At 40.0% G+C, this 21,855-nt stretch overlaps 15 protein-coding genes across 15 annotated transcripts; 7 read left to right on the plus strand and 8 right to left on the minus strand.

The window, feature by feature from the left end:
- Window positions 1–68: 68 nt before the first annotated feature.
- SEC10 (exocyst subunit SEC10) lies at window positions 69–2,558 on the minus strand (the record flags this gene model as incomplete). Its single annotated transcript, XM_002495785.1, has 1 exon — window positions 69–2,558. The coding sequence occupies one exon, from the start codon at window positions 2,556–2,558 to the stop codon at window positions 69–71; it is 2,490 nt and encodes an 829-aa protein (XP_002495830.1).
- A 105-nt stretch (window positions 2,559–2,663) lies between these two features.
- On the plus strand, window positions 2,664–3,332 carry PLP1 (Plp1p; the record flags this gene model as incomplete). The annotated part of the gene is made up of 1 exon (XM_002495786.1): window positions 2,664–3,332. One exon carries the CDS (start codon window positions 2,664–2,666, stop codon window positions 3,330–3,332), a length of 669 nt encoding a protein of 222 aa, XP_002495831.1.
- A 422-nt stretch (window positions 3,333–3,754) lies between these two features.
- On the plus strand, window positions 3,755–4,213 carry RPS31 (ubiquitin-40S ribosomal protein S31 fusion protein; the record flags this gene model as incomplete). Its single annotated transcript, XM_002495787.1, has 1 exon — window positions 3,755–4,213. One exon carries the CDS (start codon window positions 3,755–3,757, stop codon window positions 4,211–4,213), a length of 459 nt encoding a protein of 152 aa, XP_002495832.1.
- Window positions 4,214–4,358: 145 nt separating this feature from the next.
- On the minus strand, window positions 4,359–4,973 carry ATC1 (Atc1p; the record flags this gene model as incomplete). Its single annotated transcript, XM_002495788.1, has 1 exon — window positions 4,359–4,973. One exon carries the CDS (start codon window positions 4,971–4,973, stop codon window positions 4,359–4,361), a length of 615 nt encoding a protein of 204 aa, XP_002495833.1.
- Window positions 4,974–5,248: 275 nt separating this feature from the next.
- Window positions 5,249–5,863, minus strand: ZYRO0C04070g (PRELI/slowmo family protein; the record flags this gene model as incomplete). Its single annotated transcript, XM_002495789.1, has 1 exon — window positions 5,249–5,863. One exon carries the CDS (start codon window positions 5,861–5,863, stop codon window positions 5,249–5,251), a length of 615 nt encoding a protein of 204 aa, XP_002495834.1.
- Window positions 5,864–6,159: 296 nt separating this feature from the next.
- On the minus strand, window positions 6,160–7,260 carry ERF2 (palmitoyltransferase ERF2; the record flags this gene model as incomplete). The annotated part of the gene is made up of 1 exon (XM_002495790.1): window positions 6,160–7,260. The coding sequence occupies one exon, from the start codon at window positions 7,258–7,260 to the stop codon at window positions 6,160–6,162; it is 1,101 nt and encodes a 366-aa protein (XP_002495835.1).
- A 241-nt stretch (window positions 7,261–7,501) lies between these two features.
- Window positions 7,502–9,589, minus strand: SND1 (Snd1p; the record flags this gene model as incomplete). Its single annotated transcript, XM_002495791.1, has 1 exon — window positions 7,502–9,589. The coding sequence occupies one exon, from the start codon at window positions 9,587–9,589 to the stop codon at window positions 7,502–7,504; it is 2,088 nt and encodes a 695-aa protein (XP_002495836.1).
- Window positions 9,590–10,024: 435 nt separating this feature from the next.
- Window positions 10,025–10,474, plus strand: CDD1 (cytidine deaminase; the record flags this gene model as incomplete). Its single annotated transcript, XM_002495792.1, has 1 exon — window positions 10,025–10,474. One exon carries the CDS (start codon window positions 10,025–10,027, stop codon window positions 10,472–10,474), a length of 450 nt encoding a protein of 149 aa, XP_002495837.1.
- Window positions 10,475–10,618: 144 nt separating this feature from the next.
- MAP1 (methionine aminopeptidase MAP1) lies at window positions 10,619–11,731 on the plus strand (the record flags this gene model as incomplete). The annotated part of the gene is made up of 1 exon (XM_002495793.1): window positions 10,619–11,731. The coding sequence occupies one exon, from the start codon at window positions 10,619–10,621 to the stop codon at window positions 11,729–11,731; it is 1,113 nt and encodes a 370-aa protein (XP_002495838.1).
- A 506-nt stretch (window positions 11,732–12,237) lies between these two features.
- On the plus strand, window positions 12,238–13,881 carry CCT6 (chaperonin-containing T-complex subunit CCT6; the record flags this gene model as incomplete). The annotated part of the gene is made up of 1 exon (XM_002495794.1): window positions 12,238–13,881. The coding sequence occupies one exon, from the start codon at window positions 12,238–12,240 to the stop codon at window positions 13,879–13,881; it is 1,644 nt and encodes a 547-aa protein (XP_002495839.1).
- A 224-nt stretch (window positions 13,882–14,105) lies between these two features.
- SLY1 (syntaxin-binding protein) lies at window positions 14,106–16,046 on the plus strand (the record flags this gene model as incomplete). The annotated part of the gene is made up of 1 exon (XM_002495795.1): window positions 14,106–16,046. The coding sequence occupies one exon, from the start codon at window positions 14,106–14,108 to the stop codon at window positions 16,044–16,046; it is 1,941 nt and encodes a 646-aa protein (XP_002495840.1).
- A 93-nt stretch (window positions 16,047–16,139) lies between these two features.
- RVB1 (RuvB family ATP-dependent DNA helicase pontin) lies at window positions 16,140–17,531 on the minus strand (the record flags this gene model as incomplete). The annotated part of the gene is made up of 1 exon (XM_002495796.1): window positions 16,140–17,531. The coding sequence occupies one exon, from the start codon at window positions 17,529–17,531 to the stop codon at window positions 16,140–16,142; it is 1,392 nt and encodes a 463-aa protein (XP_002495841.1).
- A 186-nt stretch (window positions 17,532–17,717) lies between these two features.
- Window positions 17,718–18,866, plus strand: HST4 (NAD-dependent histone deacetylase HST4; the record flags this gene model as incomplete). The annotated part of the gene is made up of 1 exon (XM_002495797.1): window positions 17,718–18,866. The coding sequence occupies one exon, from the start codon at window positions 17,718–17,720 to the stop codon at window positions 18,864–18,866; it is 1,149 nt and encodes a 382-aa protein (XP_002495842.1).
- A 39-nt stretch (window positions 18,867–18,905) lies between these two features.
- Window positions 18,906–19,721, minus strand: GPN3 (putative signal sequence-binding GTPase GPN3; the record flags this gene model as incomplete). The annotated part of the gene is made up of 1 exon (XM_002495798.1): window positions 18,906–19,721. One exon carries the CDS (start codon window positions 19,719–19,721, stop codon window positions 18,906–18,908), a length of 816 nt encoding a protein of 271 aa, XP_002495843.1.
- Window positions 19,722–19,884: 163 nt separating this feature from the next.
- On the minus strand, window positions 19,885–21,681 carry NUP42 (FG-nucleoporin NUP42; the record flags this gene model as incomplete). Its single annotated transcript, XM_002495799.1, has 1 exon — window positions 19,885–21,681. One exon carries the CDS (start codon window positions 21,679–21,681, stop codon window positions 19,885–19,887), a length of 1,797 nt encoding a protein of 598 aa, XP_002495844.1.
- Window positions 21,682–21,855: the final 174 nt, after the last annotated feature.

Raw genomic sequence — 21,855 nt, forward strand, 5'->3', positions numbered from 1 at the left:
GTGTTAGATGATATGATATTCCTTTTTCATTATGGATATGTGCATATATAAAGCTTCTGAAAAAGTATTCATGTGTATTGCCTTAGATTTAGCCTTACACTGCCCATGAATTTTTCGTGATTGAAATCTTCCCTTCGAGAAATGTAGTTAGAAATAATGTCTCTGTTCACATCTGCCAAATGGCCCTCTTTAGTCAATGAATCCAGTAGATCGGGCTGTACAGTAAATAGATTGGCAAGTTCTCTAAGGGCGGCAAATTTTTCATACAATGATGAAATTCCCCAGTCTTCTATAGCAGTTTGATAACCAATAATGTCCTTTGTAACAATAATACCTCCTATGGAATTGACTTGGAATTTCCCATAATGATTTAACAATAATTCGTAAAGACCCTCACCAATTTTGTTTAAAAATAGTTCCAAATTTTTAGCTTTCAAATATAAGGCAGCCTGTATATGGAGAGAATTTAGAACTGTTACAATTTCAATTGCTGGCAAAGTGTCTTGGTCTAATAAATCTTGCGATTTGGGTGAAAAATCTCTCTTCTTTTGTTTAGAAAGTGAATTGTTAAATTTATTCAAAAATATCCTTGTAACCTCCTCTAGAATAATATTAATGAGTAGTTCACATCTTCTTATCTGAGTGTTTGTAATATCAATTATTTGTTTTTTGATGGAGGGTACATTGTTTAGCAGTGGTAAAAACACTGCTTTCACTGAAGCTGATGTTAAACTTAATATTTCCGTACTCATTGAGATGTATCTCATGAAAGACAAACCGATTTCAGAAGAATTATTGACGTCAATTCTTGTAGCTCTTGAATAAGATAATTCCAGAGCTGTCTCCACATAAGAACCAACAATACCTGTAAGCATAACTTCTAAAATTTCGTAGATGTAAGCACCAGATTTGCTAGGAACCAGTTCCATTATTCTGGCGATCGATTCTACCACACACTTTAACATTTCGTCTGCCTCCTGCAGACTGAAACCTTCGGCTTCACCAGTTGCGGCGTCTAATTCTGGGTTAGAGGCATCACTAGAAGGTGGAGTTGATGAATATTTTAGAGAGTTGTGACGACCAAACGTTAAACGTTGTTTATCCACACTACTTTTGAAGAAATTGTTGAGCTGTAAAAATCTATTCTTAGAAGAGGAACCAAATTCCTGTAGAACAAATCCATTTTCCAAATTGTTGTTCAATTTACTCGCTAATGGTCTTGAGCGTATATCTTTATCGTGTAAGAAATTGAAATTTGTGGTCTTTTCGATGAGAATCGATTCTAAACTGCGCTTTTCAATATCAAAATATCTGGATTTATCGTATAAGTATTTGGAAAATAGTTCTGAATAACATTGTTCCACAGTAGTAGATAATACACCATCTCTATCGATCTCTTGAATTTGGAAGAATTCTGACAGATCCTTAACGAATTGTCCCAATAAGGAGTATAGAGCGTGTAACATTCTCACGTATGCCAGACTGGAAAGAGAGCCTGCAATGGACAAAAGAAAATCAACCCTACCTTCAATCTTTTGAGCAAAGATTCTTTGCATGAATTTTTGCATTACAAGAAGTGATCTTTCCTCAAACACACGTTTCACCACTTTAGATTCATTTTTAATAACAGTCTCAATATCACTTAAATGTGCAACCATGTTCTTTTCATAAATGACACCATGTCTATCAGGGGCAATCAATTTTTCCTTAAATTCCTCCTCTAACAAAATCTGGTTGTGAACATCTAAATCAATCTGAGCCGTATCAATGAAGTATTCATGTTGATTAATGAAACTTTGAATCACATTGATACCGCCGTTAAAATGGTTTAAAATGAGTGCAATTTCGTTTAATTGGCTGAAATTGTTCACACGATAAGCATTGTTAAAGGCCTCCAAAAGATCCGTTTCCAAAAGTTCTGAATATTTCTCAATTGTGGATGCAGTTTCTGTAGTTCTTGGGATCGAACTAGTATCCACTTTACGAGCTAAAGATAAAAGGTTTTTAACTAGTAAAGCTGCTTGTCTCTTCTTTTGAAAATTGGGAGAAGTTCTCAAGTCCTCCAAGAAATTTGATGCACCAGTTGCATAAAAGGCATTGTAGTGGGAAATTAATTCAACCGATTTAATGTACGCCTTTTTTCTTCTAATGGCAACTTCTAATTTTTCACCTAATGGTGAAACCACTTGTGTCACATTGGTCAATTGATTATCTAATCTTTCATAGTTTTGCATGGTCTTTTTAAGTTCCTGGGAAAGTTGTATAACATTTTCTGCATGTTGTAATTCCTGGGCTGATACTTGCTCTACTAATTGGGCCTTTCTACCAGAAGATTGTTCACTAAGGGAATGCAATTCCTTAAGAATAGATTCAAAGGTACGAATATAGGGCTTAGGATTCAGTTTTTCAAAGGTACCGCTTGAATTTGGATCACCACTTCTTAGTGAATGGTCTTTACTCAACTCTTCCACGAACTCATTAACAGTTAAACCACCCAGGAAATTGTTGGTTGAAAGAAGTTTACGCCATTTAGGATCTAAATCATACAGTGAATTCATCTTTACGGGCCCTTTTCCCGCTTATTTATTCACCTTTTGCACCAGTTTTTGTATTGTGTAAAATAGGGTCTATGTTTTTCATTTCGAGGACTCTTCTTGTTGTTCATGTTTAATCATGAACAAGGCATCTTAACAGAAGATGAGCACCAAAACGTAATGAGTGAAGCCATCGATAAGTTCGAAGATCAGCTATTACAGCGTGAAAAGTACGGTAGATCTATTGACGATGAAGATGCAGAACTAGACGAGTTATTAGACGGTGAAGATGACTTTTTGGCACATTATAGAGAGAGACGAGTACAGGAGATGTCTGACCATATGAAAACCGTGGAGAAGAACGTTACACAGAAAGAATATGGTTCGTTGCAAGTGGTTAAAGATGAATCAGCTTTAATGCAATTGGCTTCCAAAAGCCCCCGTTGTGTGGTACACTTTGGATTGGATAATTTTGGCAAATGCAAGTATATGGATGAAAAGCTAGAGTTATTAGCAGAAAGGCATTTAACTACCAAATTTGCAAGGATTGACGTGGAGGATTGTCCATTTCTAGTCTCTAAGTTAAAGATCAAAGTTCTGCCGTTTTTAGTGGCATACAAGGATGGGAAAGAAGTGACAAGAATAGTTGGATTCTCAAAGCTAGGCAATGATCCCAATGGATTTGCCCCAGAAAGCTTGGAAGGGCTACTAGCACAAGTGGGAATCTTAGAACCAAGGTCTTTTAATCGTCCGAGACACGAAGATCATGATGACAGTGGAAGTGATTTGGATTTGTAGAGAGCCTTCCTAATGCCTTCAGATATACGTTAGAGGTATATGGCTCGTCACTACTGCTTATAAACAAACTGACATAAATGCTGATATATCTTCCCATCTATTTTAACCGCCCATACTTGCAATACCACCTGGTTATGAGTGACTGTCTATGTTTCGGTACATCCGTACATTTTCTCTCGATTTTTGTTTTCAATAAGTTTTTCTTGGTCGCGTCTTCGCGTCGTCTGAATATCTTTCTTTTTTCATCAAACCGTCGATCCGGAAAGCGCAGACCGACGCAGACGATGCTGACTATCATCATCTATATTCCAACTCGTCATCGTCAAAAAGATTACTCGCTACCACTTCTTACAATTATATTCCTTTTCGAAAATCCCCAGACATTTTGGTGAGAAAGAAGCACACTTTGCCGACGAGCCAGGATGCAGATTTTTGTCAAGACTTTGACGGGTAAGACCATTACCCTAGAGGTTGAATCTTCTGACACTATCGACAATGTCAAGTCCAAGATTCAGGACAAGGAAGGTATCCCACCTGACCAACAAAGATTGATCTTTGCTGGTAAGCAATTGGAAGATGGTAGAACCTTGTCCGACTACAACATCCAAAAGGAATCCACCTTGCACTTGGTCCTTAGATTGAGAGGTGGTGGTAAGAAGAGAAAGAAGAAGGTCTACACCACCCCAAAGAAGATCAAGCACAAGCACAAGAAGGTCAAGATGGCCATCTTGTCTTACTTCAAGGTTGACCCAGAAGGTAAGGTTAGCAAGTTGAGAAGAGAATGTAACAACTGTGGTGCTGGTATCTTCTTGGCTAACCACAAGGACAGATACTACTGTGGTAAGTGCCATGCTACTTACACTATCAAGCAAGATGCTTAAATAGAATCTGTAGTTAACTAGTTTAATTTTCCTTGTGTTTATCTCAAAATTTCGGTGATTAATGATAGTAATATTATTTTATAAATAAGAAAGTCTATATACTGGTCTGTCAAAATGCAAATAGGTGGCTAAGATGCAATGCTATTTATTGATGGGTTGGTTTTCCACGTAATTCAACCACAATTTTCCGTAATTTCTCGTTCTCTTGGTAAAGATGCGCTCTTTGAATTTCACTTTCCCTGAGGTTCTGTATGGATTTTTTGAACTCTTCACAGGTCTTGTTGTAACTGTCCTTTAATAGGTTAAAATTCAACATCAATTTATGAGTATTGACGATCCTTCTCTTGGTCTCTTTGATTTGATTCATGGTAAACTCATTGTTAACTTTTAACCTCTTTGATTCTGTAATTGACTGCCGCGAGCTTTCATCTGTTGATAATGGTGATAAGGACATTGGTGAAAGGACATTATCTTCATAGGCAACTCTTTTCCCGGGCAATTCTTCTTGTTTCTCGTCGTCGTAGTTTAACGGTCTCTTACCATTAGCGCCTAGATCTCCATCTTTAAAATCAAACGTTGTTTCTGGTTCATTAAGTATGTTATCCAATGTGAAAGATCTGGTTTGGCAAAGATCAGATTCTGGTAATTCAAGGCCATTATCATTAAAATTTTCTACCGTTAACAATTGGTTCAGCGTATCATCATACTCGAATTGATTTGATGGATCTAGCGACTCGGTTGGAGCCTTTGCCGTAATCATACCGAGGCTATGAAGAGAATGATTGGGCCTCGTTGTTGGTTAGCTAGTATGCAGCTTGGTTGGTAGTTAGTATGCAGCTTGTTAAGGTCTCGTATTGTAGTAAGAAGTGGTTCAGAGTGGGAGTAAGAAAGAAAAAAAAAATTGCAAAAAATCAATTCATGGCTATTAAGATCGTTATAAAGAATAATATAAATGTTGTATCCAAAATATATACATGCTCTGTTTCCCTCTCTTCGTTTATCTCCATCCAAATATAAATAGTTTAAGTGTTACAATTAATTCTTGTTTCTAAAAGCGTTTTTAATCAAATCAAAATTCCCATTTATTATGGCGGAATGAGAATCGTTGACTGCACCATTCATTTTATCCCACTGAGCACTGAAAACTTCAAGAACGGAATCAAAACCCTGCTTTCCCTTAGATGCATTATCTCTGAATCTTTGTACCGAAAATTCTTCCAGTTTGTTGCACAACTTGTTAATGGCAACAAATGCAGTGATTTGGGCTTCTTGGTTAAAAAGCGTCTTGTTTTGAGGATCCTCAGGGTGTGGGCTGTATCTAACAGTTTCGAAAACTTTCAAAATATTGGAATATGTTAAATTGCAACTCCGCAAGGTCAAAGTCTTGGAATCTAAATCTACCACTGAGACTTCTCTTACGTAGCTAAGGTTTGAAGCACCCACGATCATCGTAATCCATTTAGGCACGCCTTGTTTCACGGTAATTAGTCTTTCAGATACTAGCTGCCTTCCTTGACGACAAACCTCCCTTCTCAGTACGTCAACTGCAATCACATGGGTGGAAACCTCGTTGGGATATTTCTTCCAGTTAGCTGCTGTAACTTGTTCCCAGGGATAATTAAAATCATAAGAATTCTGAAATAACCTCATGCCAGCGTGAGATATTGTGTTTGAGAAATCTTTGGTTGATTAGTCGTCGATACACTATAGCAAATTCGTTTCACTAGTGATGAGCTTGTTTAAATAGCGATCTTTTCACTCTGGAGGAATGTTTTCGGTCTGTTTCTTCGCCTTGTTTCTTTTTGTGAAAAAAAAAAAAAAATACGCAATGATTTACGGTGAGATGATCACCTCGATTCCAACGGATACTAGACGATAGTAGTTGTCAATGGCAATCTAGAATCACATTAGTTGCGCTATTCTCTGTATTTCTTAGTGTGTCCTCCCTATAGTGGCGTCTCCATTTTTTCAAAGCTGTGGAAATCCGCAACGCTAACGAATCTCCAGTCCCTGTCGCCGTGACGTTCTTGAGGGCATATCGTGCTTATGCCTCTTGGTTGTAGGATTAGGGATAACATATTTGCTGTGAAATTTCCCCTGTCGAATGGATTATGTTCGATACTATGGATCTTGGTGAAGATCGGGTTTTTCGAATTTGCTTCCCTTAGAAATTCTCTCGTAGTCTGTTGTCTTCCGGTCATGAGTATGTGGTATATCAGTAGTAGCATTGGATAGATGATGGCCAACCCCCCATAGATGAGTAATAGAATGGTTACGGGGACTTTTGAAGGGAGGTTTCTGTGGTGATAAATGTGGATACTGCAGTTGGCGATGAGAAAGATAGACGACAAAATGGCACTCGCCAGGAACAAAATGAAATACCTGTAGTTTCTTTGACCGATACAGTTGTTGACCCAGATACAATGATGATCGTGTGTCAGGATACATGCTTCACACGTAGAACAGTGAGATGCTCTTGGGGGTCTCCATATCCTGCAGGATGTGCAGTATTTTAATTCAATCTTGGCTTGGATATCACCTCTAATGGTTTGTGGTGCAGGTAGACTGATCGTACTGTAGTACTCTTGTGGGATTTGGAAGTTTCTTTTTAACTGGCCCAAATGAATGTTACGAGGTAAAATACCAGGATCACTGGTGGCGGTTCTCACGAAAAAACTAAGGCACATGGCCCAGAAATAGTAGAAAAAGATCACCAATAGTTTGTATCCGTCTCTAGAGTGCCATATTCTACCAGTTTCAAAAATGGAGAAAAGGACCATAGGGGCCACAACCGTAAATCCTGTAAAGATGGCTAAATTGGAACGACATCGTACAGTGCGAAACCTGCCACCAAGGAAGAACATGTAGTTGGTAACGTTGGGTAAAGATTGATACACTCTGCCCTTGTTCACTTCTGGGTCGCCATCAATTGTGATAAGCCATCTGTAAAAAGTCTTTAACCAGCTCGATTGAGCTTTATCAAAATCGACATCATCATTTTGGGACGAAGCCTTATTCCAATGTCGTCTCGATGAAACGGTGACCATCTCTTTGTCCCTAGACTTCTAGGTAATCTCTTGTAACCTTTGTTGTTTGTTAGTGAAAGGCTGATCATCAAAACTCCGGCGATAAGAAACTTTATGCATGCAGGCAGTAAAAATTCAACAAACGTATAATAAACTAAAACATTAAACAATAAATAACAAAAAAACAAAAACAAAAACAAAAACCTATTTAGCGCTGTCGATTATTCGGTATAAATCTTATGCAATCACAGAATGCCCTGAACTACCTGGAGTTGCCTCCCAAGACCCAGCCTCCGGAGTTCTCTAGATCATCATCGCCGTAAAGATCTAAAGTAACGGCCTTCTTGTACTTGGGACGTGCTTTATCATTAGAGGAAGAACTGGTTTCAGGATTTTCTGGGGGTGGTGGTGGCGGCGGCACTGGATCGTCATCATACAGCTTTATCCTGCTTAAATCTAAGGCTACCGTTGGGGTAGTAGCAGTATATGTACTTTCCGTGTCGTTATCATCTTCTTTACTTGGTGGTGAAACCACTGTACTATTGGAACGGTTATCCTCATCTGAAATGTGTTCAAGGCTGAAGTTTCTGCTAATGTTGACACCGCCAGCGCCTGACATGAGTAAATCTTCTTCATCCAATATTTGGGATGGTATCGTTTTATTGGAGACGAAATTCAGTGCTAGCCCATTCTTATCAAGCTGTTGATTGCGATTTTGAATTTTCTCAATAATGGAATCGAGTAAATTATTCTTCCTGGTTTCTTCAAACGATTTATTGATCAAATTCTTCTCAAATAGCGAATCCGTGTGTCCACTGCCTTGACTGCTTCCACCTGCAAAAGCCATCTTGGAGAAAGTTCCAGGCGCCATGTTGAGATTTTGCAAAGAAGTACTGGAACTACTGGCGCTTGAAGATGGTGATGAGATACGCGAGTAGAATTCGGGCGGTATCAACCCATTAGCTGAACCCTGTCTAGAGGGTAATTTGCTTGCTCTCTTGCGATACCTCTTAGTGGCGGTAGAAGGGTCTGCAGGATCTTGGAAATCACCGTCGTGAACATATATGTTGGTAATTCGCATATTTTCACTAGGCGAAGCCTCGTCGTCTGTACTTCCCATAGAAAGCGGCAGCCCCCCGCCCTGTCTAGTTGCAAATGGCTTCCGCAGTGGTGGATCCATAAGACTCAGCGACCTTACTCTGCCGTTCATACCAGGGTTCCACGCAGCGGAAAGGAAGTCTGATGATCTTGTATGTGACAGCTTACTGGGCACATTGAAACTAATCCCTTCGTCGTCTTCATCATCCTTTCTATCGCTGTCAGATTCGTCTTCGTCTTCGTCCTCGTCTTCGTCATCACTGTCATTTAACTCGTCCTCATAATCGGCATCTTCCTGGTCTAGGGATGCAACACTTCCTCCACGATGGTGCCTCATTGATAGCGGGGTTGCAATACTCGTTTTCCTGCCAATTGATGGAGATCGTACTCTTACTGCCTTATCCTTATTAGATGTGATTAGCTGGTTCTGGAAGTTTAACAAAGACGACGACTCCCTCTTCAATGGTGTATCCTCTTCCGTACTGTGGGCCTTTTTCAACGCAATATCGTGTAACATCTCAATGGACTCTCTAGTGATAAAATTGGTCAATGGTCGATCCGATAAAATGGTCAATAGCGCCTTGACACCCATACTGTTGGTAATAATGAGAATCGAGTCAATAGACTGAGACTCTTTCGCACCTGACTGCGATTCCTCGAATTTTTTACTCAGCAAATTGTAGTAGTCCTTGAAGGGTGACGGCCTCATGGCATTAGTCTGAGTCCCCACATGACTAAAACGGACAATCCCACTTTGTAAAATCTTTGGATCAAGGAACGTTGTAAACCATTTATGAGACGTGGGAGACGCATCCAACCTAAACTCTATCCTTAACTGCTCCTGATGCTTCTGCAATTTTTCATATACGGATTCCACTAAAAACCTTATAGTTTCCACATATCTCAAAGATCCCGATGAAGAAACCCTCATAACAAACTTACGATTACCATTACTGCAGTGTGTCAACCACTGATCCCAAAACTCCTCATTGCCGTTGGTCAGGCTCTTGTAAATCGTTTCCTTCAAGTGCTGTAGCTTGAATTGCCTATTGAACCTAGACAGCTTGCTATTAGTCAACTCATCTTTGTAGAAATCAATAGTCGGTATATCAATAAAAACAGAAATCTGCCACTCATCGGATAAAGACGGCACATCCGTATAGTTAATTAAAAACAAGGAGTTTTGGGCCTTGACTTCGACTTTCGGACTTTCACTTTGACCAAAAGGCCTACGACTCCTGTCAAACTCCATCTACTCTTGAGTAAGTGAAAAAGCAGATGAAAATTACAGATAAAATACTGTTAGAAAGAAATAAGATCAAGCTTCCCTTTACCTCATCTCTTTATATTTAAAGGAAGTGTATTATGACAATGCATGTCATTTAATAAGCGATGATGATCTTCTCATCTTTTTATTTGCCCCGACACTGCAAGACGAGCACTGCCTAGTGTCACGTGGTGCAGTGAAGGTAAACGATGGAAGGAATATTCAACATAAATTGTGGACCAGAGAGCTTCAACAATGGTTCCCATCAATTCAACAGTATCGAACTGGAAGCTTTGGCTGCTTTCCGCTCGAGCATTGATTCTTCCATTGTTTTCTACTAAGGGCGAACTCTGCTCTTCGCTCTAAAAGGACTATGGTTGTAACTGATAACCAGTACAAATAACCAAGAACACTACAGAGATGAGCGGTGACAAGGAACCTGAGAAACATCTGCTGCGTCATGTCACGGCACAGCAGCTTGGACAATTGAAGAAGAAGGCATTAGAAGCTCGAGAATTGAGCTACAGTCCATATTCGAAATTTAGAGTTGGTTGCTGCATCCTAACAAAGGAGAACAAGTTTGTTCTAGGTGCTAATGTAGAGAATGCTAGTTATGGAGGTGCCATTTGTGCGGAACGCTGTGCTGCTGTTAAGGCCGTTACTGGCGGTATGAAAGAATGGCTTGCCATTGCCATCAGTGGTGACAGAATGGAAGACACTATCTCGCCCTGTGGGATCTGCAGGCAGTTTATCAGAGAATTCGCTAGCGGTGAATTTCCTGTGATTATGCTTAACGGTGATGGATCAAAGACTGTTGTAAAGCCATTTGAAGAGCTTTTACCCTTGAGCTTTGGCCCCGATTCTTTATAAATGGAAGTAGTCATCACCAGATTATGTATATTCTTCATTATACGAAGAGCTGCAACTTTTTTTTCACCATCGACAAAATCTCTTCACACACTACAAAGAATAAGTAAAAGTAAAGAAATAGACGTAGGGTATCTTCGATAAAGGATGGCTGAAGTTGTTTACTGCGCAGGTTTGCAATGTGGGAAACGTACAGACTCGACTCTTAAGTGTCCAATTTGCCTTAAAAACGGTATTACCTCGGTGTTTTGTGACGATACTTGTTACAAGGAAAACTACAAATCACACAAGGCCTTGCATCCCAACGAGAAGAATGAGCCCTATGACCCTTTCCCCAAATTTAAATACACTGGTGGCATGAGGGCCTCATACCCTTTGACTCCCAAGAGATACATTCCTGAGGATATTGAAAAGCCAGATTGGTCAGCTAATGGTATGCCAATAAGCGAACAGCGGAATGATAGGCTAAACAAGATTCCTACTTACACCAAGGAAGAGATCAAGAAGATCCGTAAGGCCTGTATGATGGGTAGAGAGATCATCGACGTGGCAGCCGCTGCTATTAGACCTGGTATTACTACGGATGAGTTGGATGAGATTGTTCACAGGGAAACCATCGAAAGGAAGGCGTATCCATCACCTCTCAATTACTACAACTATCCGAAATCTGTTTGTATTTCCGTCAATGAAGTTATCTGCCACGGTATTCCCGACAAAACCGTCTTGAAGGAAGGTGATATTGTTAATTTGGACGTTTCGCTTTATTATATGGGGTTCCATGCAGATTTGAACGAGACTTATTATGTGGGGGAGAACATCTCTAAAGAAGCCATTAACACTGTGGAGACCGCCCGTGAATGTTTAAAGAATGCAATTAAACACTGTAAACCAGGCACACCGTTCCAAGAACTCGGTGATATCATTGAAAAGCATGCTACCGAAAATAAGTGTTCCGTTGTGAAAAGCTATTGTGGACATGGTGTTGGTAGATTTTTCCACTGTGCTCCTAGTATTCCACATTACGCTAGGAACAGAACTCCCGGTGTCATGAGACCAGGTATGGTTTTCACTGTTGAGCCAATGATTAACGAAGGTGTTTGGAGAGATGCTACTTGGCCCGATGACTGGACTTCTGTGACGCAAGATGGTAAATTAAGTGCGCAATTTGAACATACGCTTTTGGTCACTGATAATGGTGTTGAAATTCTAACTGCTAGAAACAAGAAATCACCTGGCGGTCCAAGACAAAGAACCAAGTGAAGCAGGATTTTGTGAGATGGGGTTTCAAAAGAGGGAAATGCTGAAGTTTTTAATTTTTTTTTTTTTTTTTTTTTTAAATTGTCATTGTAAATACCGTATATGCCTAATAAATTTGCAATTGTGTAAGTAGCATTTGACTAGCTAAACGTAAAATTTGTAGATGTCTGCAAAAGGGTATCGTGAGAGATTGCCAACGGGAAATTCAAGTCTAGAATTAGCTGCACAGCTTACGCTACAACGAGGGAAAATCTACAAAAATGGGGCCCGAACTACTTGGACTCCTTTTGCCGCCCAGATCGGTATTACTCCAGGAAAGATATATCACGTGACCACAAAATTTGATGCTGCACGTGACCAAATAGCTCAATTTTTTGATCAAGTGGCGAAAAGTTTTAGAAGCTCGATGGGCAAGTAATGAAGAAGACCTTAAGGAAATACGTAAAAGATACCGGGAATCATTGGTAGGTGGTTTAATTCAATAGCATTTTAAATCACTCGTTTACAGAATGTCCCTCCAGTTATTGAATCCTAAGGCTGAATCCCTAAGACGGGATGCCGCCCTAAAAGTTAATGTTACTTCTGCTGAAGGTTTACAATCCGTCTTAGAAACCAACTTGGGTCCAAAGGGAACTCTGAAGATGTTGGTGGATGGTGCTGGTAACATCAAATTGACCAAGGACGGTAAAGTCCTGTTGACAGAGATGCAAATTCAATCGCCAACAGCAGTTTTAATCGCTAGAGCAGCTGCTGCTCAAGATGAAATCACCGGTGATGGTACCACCAGTGTCGTATGTCTCGTGGGAGAACTCATGAAACAAGCTTACCGCTTTGTGCAAGAAGGTGTTCACCCTCGTGTTATCACAGACGGATTTGACGTTGCACGTAAGGAAGCATTAAGTTTTTTGAATGAATATAAAGTGGCTAGAGATGAAGAGAAAGACGTTGATCGTGAATTTCTATTGCAAGTAGCTCGTTCTTCGCTCTCTACCAAAGTTGACGTGGAATTGACGGAGGTTCTGACACCAATTGTTACAGATGCAGTTCTTAACGTGTGGAACAGAGAGGATGACAGTTTAGACTTGTACATGGTGGAATTGATGCAAATGCAACATTTATCTCCAAAGGATACCAAATTCGTTAAGGGTCTAGTGCTTGATCACGGTGGTAGACATCCTGATATGCCCCAGGTGGTGGAAAACGCTTACGTTTTGATCTTAAACGTTTCTCTAGAATACGAAAAGACCGAAGTGAACTCCGGATTCTTCTACAGTTCTGCTGAACAAAGAGATAAGTTGGCCTCTAGTGAAAGAAACTTTGTGGATTCTAAATTGAAGAAGATTATCGATTTGAAAAACGAAGTCTGCGGATTGGACGATAACAAGGGATTCGTTATTATCAACCAAAAGGGTATTGACCCAATGTGCCTGGATGTGCTAGCCAAGCACAACATCTTAGCACTAAGAAGAGCAAAGAGACGTAACATGGAAAGATTACAGCTGGTTACCGAAGGTGAGGCTCAGAACTCAGTAGATGATTTGAGTCCGTCAGTGCTCGGGTATTCTGAATTGGTCCGCCAAGAAACTATCGGCGAAGAGAAGTTCACGTACGTAACAGGCAACAAAAATCCAAAATCTTGTACCATTTTGATCAAGGGCTCCACCAACTATGCACTAAATCAAACCAAAGATGCTGTAAGAGACGGTATGAGAGCCGTGGCAAACGTGATAAGAGATAAGACTGTCGTTCCAGGTGCAGGTGCATTTTTCATTGCAGCTTCCAGACACCTAAAGACTTGTAACATGAATAAATTGGGCGCTAAGGGTAAGATGAAGAATGGTGTGGAAGCATTTGCAGAGGCACTACTGGTTATTCCCAAGACATTGGTGAAGAACTCTGGGTTTGATGCCCTTGACGTCTTGGCACTATGTGAAGATGAATTGAACGACGCACAAGAAGCTAACCAACGTAGATTTGTCGGTGTAGATTTGAAACTAGGGGATTCATGCGATCCTACTATCGAAGGTATTTGGGACTCCTACAGGGTTATCCGTAACGCAATTAACGGTGCTAGCGGTATTGCAGGTAACTTACTACTATGCGATGAGTTGCTAAGAGCAGGTAGATCTACACTAAAGGAGGGCCAGCGATAAACATTTGAAAGTTGTACATGAACTTAGCTGTAGTTGTATATAAAAAAAAAATAAAGAATCCACATTATCTTTGAACTTTTACTTGTGATCATCATCAATCATTGTATAGCCCAGCTTTTGTTGGAGCGAACCGACACGTTGAAGATCTTCAACAAGTACAAACAACACCAACTGAAAACCCCCCAAGAGAAGGCCAATTGCTGTTATCAAGCATTGATATCAAAATGGCAGAAACTGGCCAATTGACAGATGATGCAAGTTTAAGGGATATGCAGATTGCTGCTATTCTCAAGATGCTGTTTCTCAACAAGGACACAGCGGACACCAATTTAGAAGACACTTTTAATGATGAAGAGTTACAATGGAAGGTTTTAATATTGGACTTGAAGAGTACTGCCATTATTTCATCTGTGCTAAGAGTTAACGATTTGTTGAAAGCCGGCGTCACTGTACATTCTTTGATTAATCAAACAAGGGCATCTCTACCAGATGTCCCAGCCGTTTACTTTGTTACTCCTACTCAAGAAAATATTGATAAAATTGTACAAGATTTAAAAGAGGATAAATATTCAGACTTTTACGTGAATTTCACCTCTATTTTGACTAGAGACCTTTTAGAGGATTTTGCCAAACAGGTATCCGTTACCGGTAAAGCTGATAGAATTAAACAAGTGTTTGATCAATATCTAGATTTTGTCGTTACAGAACCAGAACTATTTTCATTAGAATTACCTCATGCCTATTCACTTCTGAACAACCCAACATCTACAGAAGAAATGATTACCTCCTCCTGTGATCATATAGCAGATGGGCTTTTCAATGCCGTAATGACCACCGGATCTGTCCCTATTATTAGGGCTCCTAGAGGAGGAGCAGCAGAAATAGTTGCTGAGAAACTAGGTGGCAAGCTACGTGACTACGTCATAAACACCAGGTCTTCAGATCCATCAGGATTGGATTCAGATTCTTTGGAGAGATGCGTTTTAGTGATATTGGATAGAAGCATCGATTTTACTTGCATGTTTGCCCACTCATGGATTTACCAATGTATGGTGTTCGACGTTTTCAAATTAGCAAGGAATACAATCACCATACCTGTGAAAGGTGAAGAGGGACAAGAAACGCAGAAAAAATATGATATCGAACCAGATGATTTCTTTTGGAATGGTAACTCTCACCTACCATTTCCAGAGGCAGCAGAAAATGTGGAATCAGCTCTATCAGCCTATAAAGAGGAAGCCTCTGAAATTACAAGGAGAACTGGTGTAACCAATTTGAATGATTTAGACCCAAATTCCAACAGTGATACAGTACAAATGCAAGAAGTTGTGAAAAAACTGCCACAATTAACCTCAAGGAAAAACATCATCGACATTCACATGAACATTTTTGCCGCTCTGCTTTCTCAGCTAGAAAGTAAATCTCTAGATACTTTCTTCGAAGTGGAACAGGATCCTGACAACACCAAGGCAAGAAGTAGGTTCGCGGAAATTCTTAAGGATGGTAAAAACAATAATTTGGAGGACAAATTGAGAACGTTTGTTGTACTCTATCTAACTTCTGAAAATGGCTTACCAAAGGACTTTGTCAAAGAAGTCGAGAAGTATTTCCAAGATCATGAATATGACATTAGTGCATTGAAATACGTTTACAAATTAAGGGATCTCATGCAATTATCCAATAAAACTTTACAAAACAAATCGCTGGAAGACGGTAGCAATAAACTATCTACCGGTAATAACTTATCTCTATCAGGTCTTTATGGTCTTACCGAAGGAAGATTACACGGTGGTGTGGGCAGTTTAATATCGGGAATTAAAAAATTGTTGCCAGAAAAGAAGACCATCCCCATTACCAACGTCGTAGAAGCAATTATGGATCCGTTGAATAGTTCTCAGAAAAATCTGGAAACTACTGATGCCTACTTGTATTTTGATCCACGTATTACAAGAGGTTCTCACACCAGAAAGCCAAAGAGACAATCATACAACAAATCTCTCGTTTTCGTCATTGGTGGTGGTAACTATCTAGAGTATCAGAATTTACAAGAATGGGCACACTCTCAACTGCATAATCCTAAAAAATTGGTGTATGGTAGCACGGATATCGTAAATCCTGGTGATTTCCTCAAGGAAATCGCAGAATTGGGCTCTTCCTCTAATTAAACAACACTCAGCTCATGACATATTTAACGTTGTCATACATAATGAAAAAGGAAGAAAAATATATTTTTAAAATTCTCTTGAAATTGAATTAATCTACAAGTAATTACTGTTAGTTTCTAAAATTCTAGTGGATCTTTTAGCGTCTAGGAAAAGAGTTCTAGCTTCTTCCACATCTGGCACTGTAATTTCTTTACGACCAGCAGTTCCTGCTAGAATACCAGAAGGTGCCAATAGTTGTACAGAATAACGTAATGAAGTTTGTGCCCCCATATCTGCCAACAGATCTAGTGCCGCTACTTCTAACTGTAAATTTTCCACCTTAGCTCTTCTCTCAATGATAGCACGAACTTCGTCTCTAACGTAAGGCAGTGTACGAACGATTAATAATCTGTCTATCAAATCTGGAGGCACACCGTGAGGAGAAACAACGTCATCAGTACCACGAACTGTAGTCATACCTCTATTCGAAGCTAAGACGACCACAGGTGCAATGCTAGACTCTAAAGCCTTATTCAAATAAGTAAAAATTTCAATATCCAACATGTTAACTTCATCGATGAAAAGAACACCAGGTACTAATTCTGCCACACCTTGATCAATATACTTAGCCACAACTTTATTGACCTCTTGTCTCAATTTTTCAGTAATTTCAGTCTTCTTAGGTTTTAAAAGTTGACCCATGATAGAAATCACATCTTGGCCACCTTGAGGTCTAGCATTAGCAATATCCAAGTCGTGCAACGTCACGTCTTGTACAATTTCTTTCTTCTTGTGCACTTCACCCTTAGGCAATGGAACATATTCTTCGGTTTCCAGATCAAATTCAGTTGCATATGCATCAGATCTACCAACTCTTTTGACTGCACCTGTATTAGCTTCAATATATATCACATCACCAACGCTAACCTTTTCACGTTGAATACTTTCGTAGATCGTAGGGTCTAATCTCAAAGTTTTTGTACCCTTGGCAGATTTTAATCCAACGATGACATGAGATATAGTCTTACCGTATCCACCCAATGGGTTTTCTGCGTCTTCGGGTGTCAATTCTGTAACTTCACCTTCATAGACCTCCTTGGTCTCTTTAATTCTCAATCCAATAGCTCTTCTAAAATTCTCCATCAATGCCTCTGTCTTTTTAACCTCTACAGAATACAGTTCACTACCCACGAGTGGACAGAAGGGAACCTTGGGCCCCAGTTCTTGTGAAATGGCTAACGCAAGTGCAGTCTTACCAGTAGAAGGTCCACCTGCAAGTAAAATGGCTCTACCTGACATCTTCCTTGCCTTGATTAGGTCCACAATAACACCACATGCTTCTCTAGCTTCTATCTGGCCTACAAATCCACCTTCAACTTGTTTTGCACTACCATTTTCATCAAGGCCCAAGCCTTTGATATGCGTATGAGCTGCAGTACGAGCAGCCCCAGTTACGCTGCTACCATTAGCAGCATCACCATCGTTAACTTCAGAAATCTTTACCATTATAATTCAGCAGTCTCTAAAGGATTTCAACAGCTTATTGTGTGTCTTGAATGGTTCAGTTTCTAATGTGTAAAATTTCAAGCTCAAGTTCGCCTCTTGAACTATCATGACGAACTTCAAGCTCACTATTACAAAATCAAAGGATCAAATCATACTGAGTACAATCAAAACTTCAATTGATTCTAAATGGTACAAGAATTGGTACAAGAACAGACATCAGTAAAACCCAAAAGGAACGAAACCTCTAGGTTACCATTAACACCTCCAGCAACCGTTGAAAAGAAACAGACCGATGAGAATGCAAATATTGCTAAAGTGAGTCCCAAGAAGCTCCTTCCACAGCTGAAAAAAAGTAATAGGAAACCTAGACTCAAATATAGACCTGATCCGTTTTCAGTTTTCCACCTCAATGATTATTTGGATGGGTTAGACGGAGATAAAGATGCTGATTTTGTTAGATATGCATTGAGACATAGTAAAAGAATAGTAACCGTTGCAGGAGCTGGTATCTCTGTAGCGGCGGGCATTCCAGACTTTAGATCGAAAACAGGGCTGTTTAAATCGTTATCAGGTAAAAAGTCTACTGGTTTGTCCTCAGGTAAAGATTTGTTCGATTTCAACCAAGTTTATTCTTGTGATGAGATGAGTATTAAGTTTAACGGTATGATTACAGATCTACATAGACTGGCACAGGAATCACAATCTACTGCTTTCCATTCCATGCTGAACGAAATTGCTGCCGAAGGTAGATTACAAAGATTGTATACTCAGAATATCGATGGATTGGACACGAGATTGACACATTTGAATACTAAAATACCGTTGGAAAAACCAGCACCAGTGACTATTCAATTGCATGGAAGCATCAACCACGTAGAATGCAATATGTGCTCCAAGATCGATAAATTGGACCCGTCAATTTTCAAGTGCAATTCAGAAGATACTACGAATGGAACTCAAGTGGTCCCCACTTGTTCACAATGTGAAGAGTACGAAGCTGTTAGAATGGTTGCAGGGCTGAGATCTAAAGGTGTGGGTAAATTGAGACCAAGAGTGGTTCTTTATAATGAAATGCATCCGGAAGGTGACTTAATTGGTGAAATTACTTCACATGATATAAAGAAGAAACCCGATTGTCTGATAGTTGTTGGTACAAGTTTACAAATCCCCGGTGTCAAACAACTATGCAAGCAATTTGTTCAGACGATAAGGGCTCGCAAGGGAATCGTACTCTATTTGAATAAAGATCTACCGTCTCAAAGTGTCCTAGACTCCATCGGCTGGGTTGATTTAATTGTGCTTGGCGATTGCCAAGACGTATCCAAACTTCTTTAGAAGTAAAAAGTATTAGTATGTATTATATATAATATATGGTTACATCTCATCAATTTCTATTTGATCGTTAGGTTCCTTTGGTTCCACATTTTCAGCCCATTGCGTCACATCATCGATGTAGGATAAAATCGTATTCACACTGTCAGGATTTTTAGCCTCTAATGGTAAAAATTGGACCATACCAAAATCGTCCACTAATTGAGCAATACATTGATTTAAGTGATGGAACTTTGGATTAGTGTCTTTATTTGCTTCATCTGTCAATATCAGTGGGTCAGGATTCAAAAACCTTTTCAATTTTTTCCTACCGTATTCGTCTTTAATTAAATCCAGTTTGCTCAATATGTTAATGTGCGGTAACTCTAACAGAATCATCGCAGACATTGCTGATAGTGAACCACTAAAGAATTTAGAACTATCCACAATAAATGGTGCTTCTAGCAGATAAGTTGCACAGAGGCTAAAATTTAACGATATCTGCAGATGTTGTGCAATATTGGGCAGTACTGGGATATGCGTATAAAGTTCGATTTGACCAGGACAGTCGAAAAGTAAATATTCATCGTTATAATCACCAATTTCTTCATCTAACCAGTCTAAGTTTTGCATAAGGTATTCAAAACAGTAAATCAATGCTCCGTTAGGCCCTAAATCTAGTTCTTCCATTACATCTTCTAGTGAAATTAGATCCCTGATATCAACGGTAAATTCGTATTTGTTTGGTTCCGCAGCAGGATCTAAATTTACAATATGAGCCCTTCTCCCAATAGTTTGCATGTGTGATATAATTTCATTACAAAAAGTACTCTTTCCCGCACCTGCGGGTCCTAATACCATAACACCTACTCTTGACATCTTATTAAAATGGGTTTCCACACTATTTGAAAGTAAAGATGACCCTAACCAGTGGTTTATACAGTTTGATCAACAATATTATTCATCATGAACTGCACAGTTTTGGAATTTTTCAGCATGATGATCATCGCATTGTGATGGATATTCGTGAAACATGACCTCATCATGCGATGAGCTCTAATGGCGGCGGAATATCAGGAACCTCTCCCAGGTTGAAGTGGTCCATTTGAAACTGTTGTAGTGTCTTTTGGTCCAATTCGTTGGCCGGTACGTTGTCTTCCTCTGTCGGTAGCCCCTGGGTGAATTTAGGCGCTGTAGGCTGAGAAATCGATGGGTTGGCGACGTTGGAAAATGGTGATGATTTTGGCCCTGTGCTGGAGCCAAATGGAGCCACGGATGGTTGTTGGGCATTTCCAAATGGCGAACTCGATGGTTGGGTTTGGGATCCAAATGTAGTTTGGGAAATTGGCTCTGGTTTGGCTTGGTTCTGGTTCTGCTGAAGAGATGAGAACGGAGAGCTTGAACTCGTAGGAGCAGATCCAAATGGTGCAGTACTAGTAGTACTAGTAGTATTAGTAGTATTCGTATTATTAGAAAAGGGAGATTGGTTCTGTGTAAATGCTGATGTTCCAAAGGGCGATGCATTTTGTGTAGCATTATTACTAGCGCCAAATGGCGAAGGTTTGAAGTTCGGCTGGCCAAATGCGGATGCACCAGTACTGTTGCTTTGTCCTGGTGTGCTACCAAACATTGGCTTACCAAATGCTGAAGTGGCATTTGCCTGAGACCCTGCAGATGGTTGTCCAAATACAGAGCTGCCAGTAGCGGGTGCAGCACCCGCTGCATTTGATCCAAAAGGTGGTTGACCAAATACAGACCCGGCAGTTGAAGGCGGTTGTTGCTGAGGTTGTTGTTGTTGTTGTTGTTGTTGGGCATTGGCACCAAAGGCCGATTGTCCAAATGCACTGGAACCAAAACTGGGCTTACCAAAAGCCGATCCACCACTTGCAGGAGGCGTAGTAGTTGAACCAAATGCAGGTTTGCCAAAGGCTGATTCGCTACTTCCAGGTGCGCTACCAAATGCAGGCTTACCAAACGCACTACCACCGGAATTTGAAGTGAAAGGATTTGATCCAACCGATGACGTTCCAAATGAACTACCCAGATTACTAGTATTACCAAACGCTGGTTGACCAAATACCCCACCACTTCCCGCATTCGTATTATTATTAGCAGTGGTAGTATTGGCACCTCCAAATGCAGATGATCCAAACGAAGGGGTTCCAAACGCTGAATTAGAGCTATTTCCAGTGTTACCTCCAAAGGATGGTTGTCCAAACGCACCACTATCACCGCCGTTTAGAGAAGGCGGCGATGTGAAGGGATTGGCGCCAAATGAACCACTCTTACTTCTGGTACCTGTCAAGTCAAGTGGGAAGTTGATGAATTCATTTTCAATAGATCTTCTACCAGTTTCCGTCAATTGCTTAGTATTCACTTGTAAATATCTAGCTGCCCAGTCTGTATGCGCCTTAGTAAAATTCATACATTCTTGCATGTCAGATTCTCTAGCACTTACTTGAGTCATATACTGCGGCATAATACCTTGACGTTGAGCATTGTAGTAGTCCAATCTCGATTCCTCAGGTGAATAGTCTCTGCCACTTATCAAATTCACTGCACATGGTGATCCATAACTGTATGCAGATGCCATCGGTTTCAACTGAAAAGTCTCTGCATCTTTCATATCATTATTGATGGTTCTAGCAATCTTGGGAAGGGAGCTTGGATTAATAAAACTCTTCAATAGTTCAGCTTCTGACATGGATTGACCGGTTCCTTGACCTGATGCACCGCTGCCATTGGAATACACATGGGCAAACTTACAGCTGTTTCCCTTGTTACAACGACCCTGTTGGAAATATCTACAAGGAGTTCGACCGGTATTAAAGCCAGACATGTTCAAAGGTCGTAATAAAACGCCAAATTCGACTTGAATTCGTCTTTTTTACTGATATTCGATGAGTTTTATCGTTACAAGAGCATGGTTTTCAACTAAACCAACCGAACTCTTATCATTGAAAGGTGAATATAACATAAGATATCTAGAAGTAGAACAAAGCATAGGATCCGG

The sequence above is a fragment of the Zygosaccharomyces rouxii genome, assembly GCF_000026365.1.
Source record: "Zygosaccharomyces rouxii strain CBS732 chromosome C complete sequence".
NCBI lineage: Eukaryota > Fungi > Ascomycota > Saccharomycetes > Saccharomycetales > Saccharomycetaceae > Zygosaccharomyces > Zygosaccharomyces rouxii.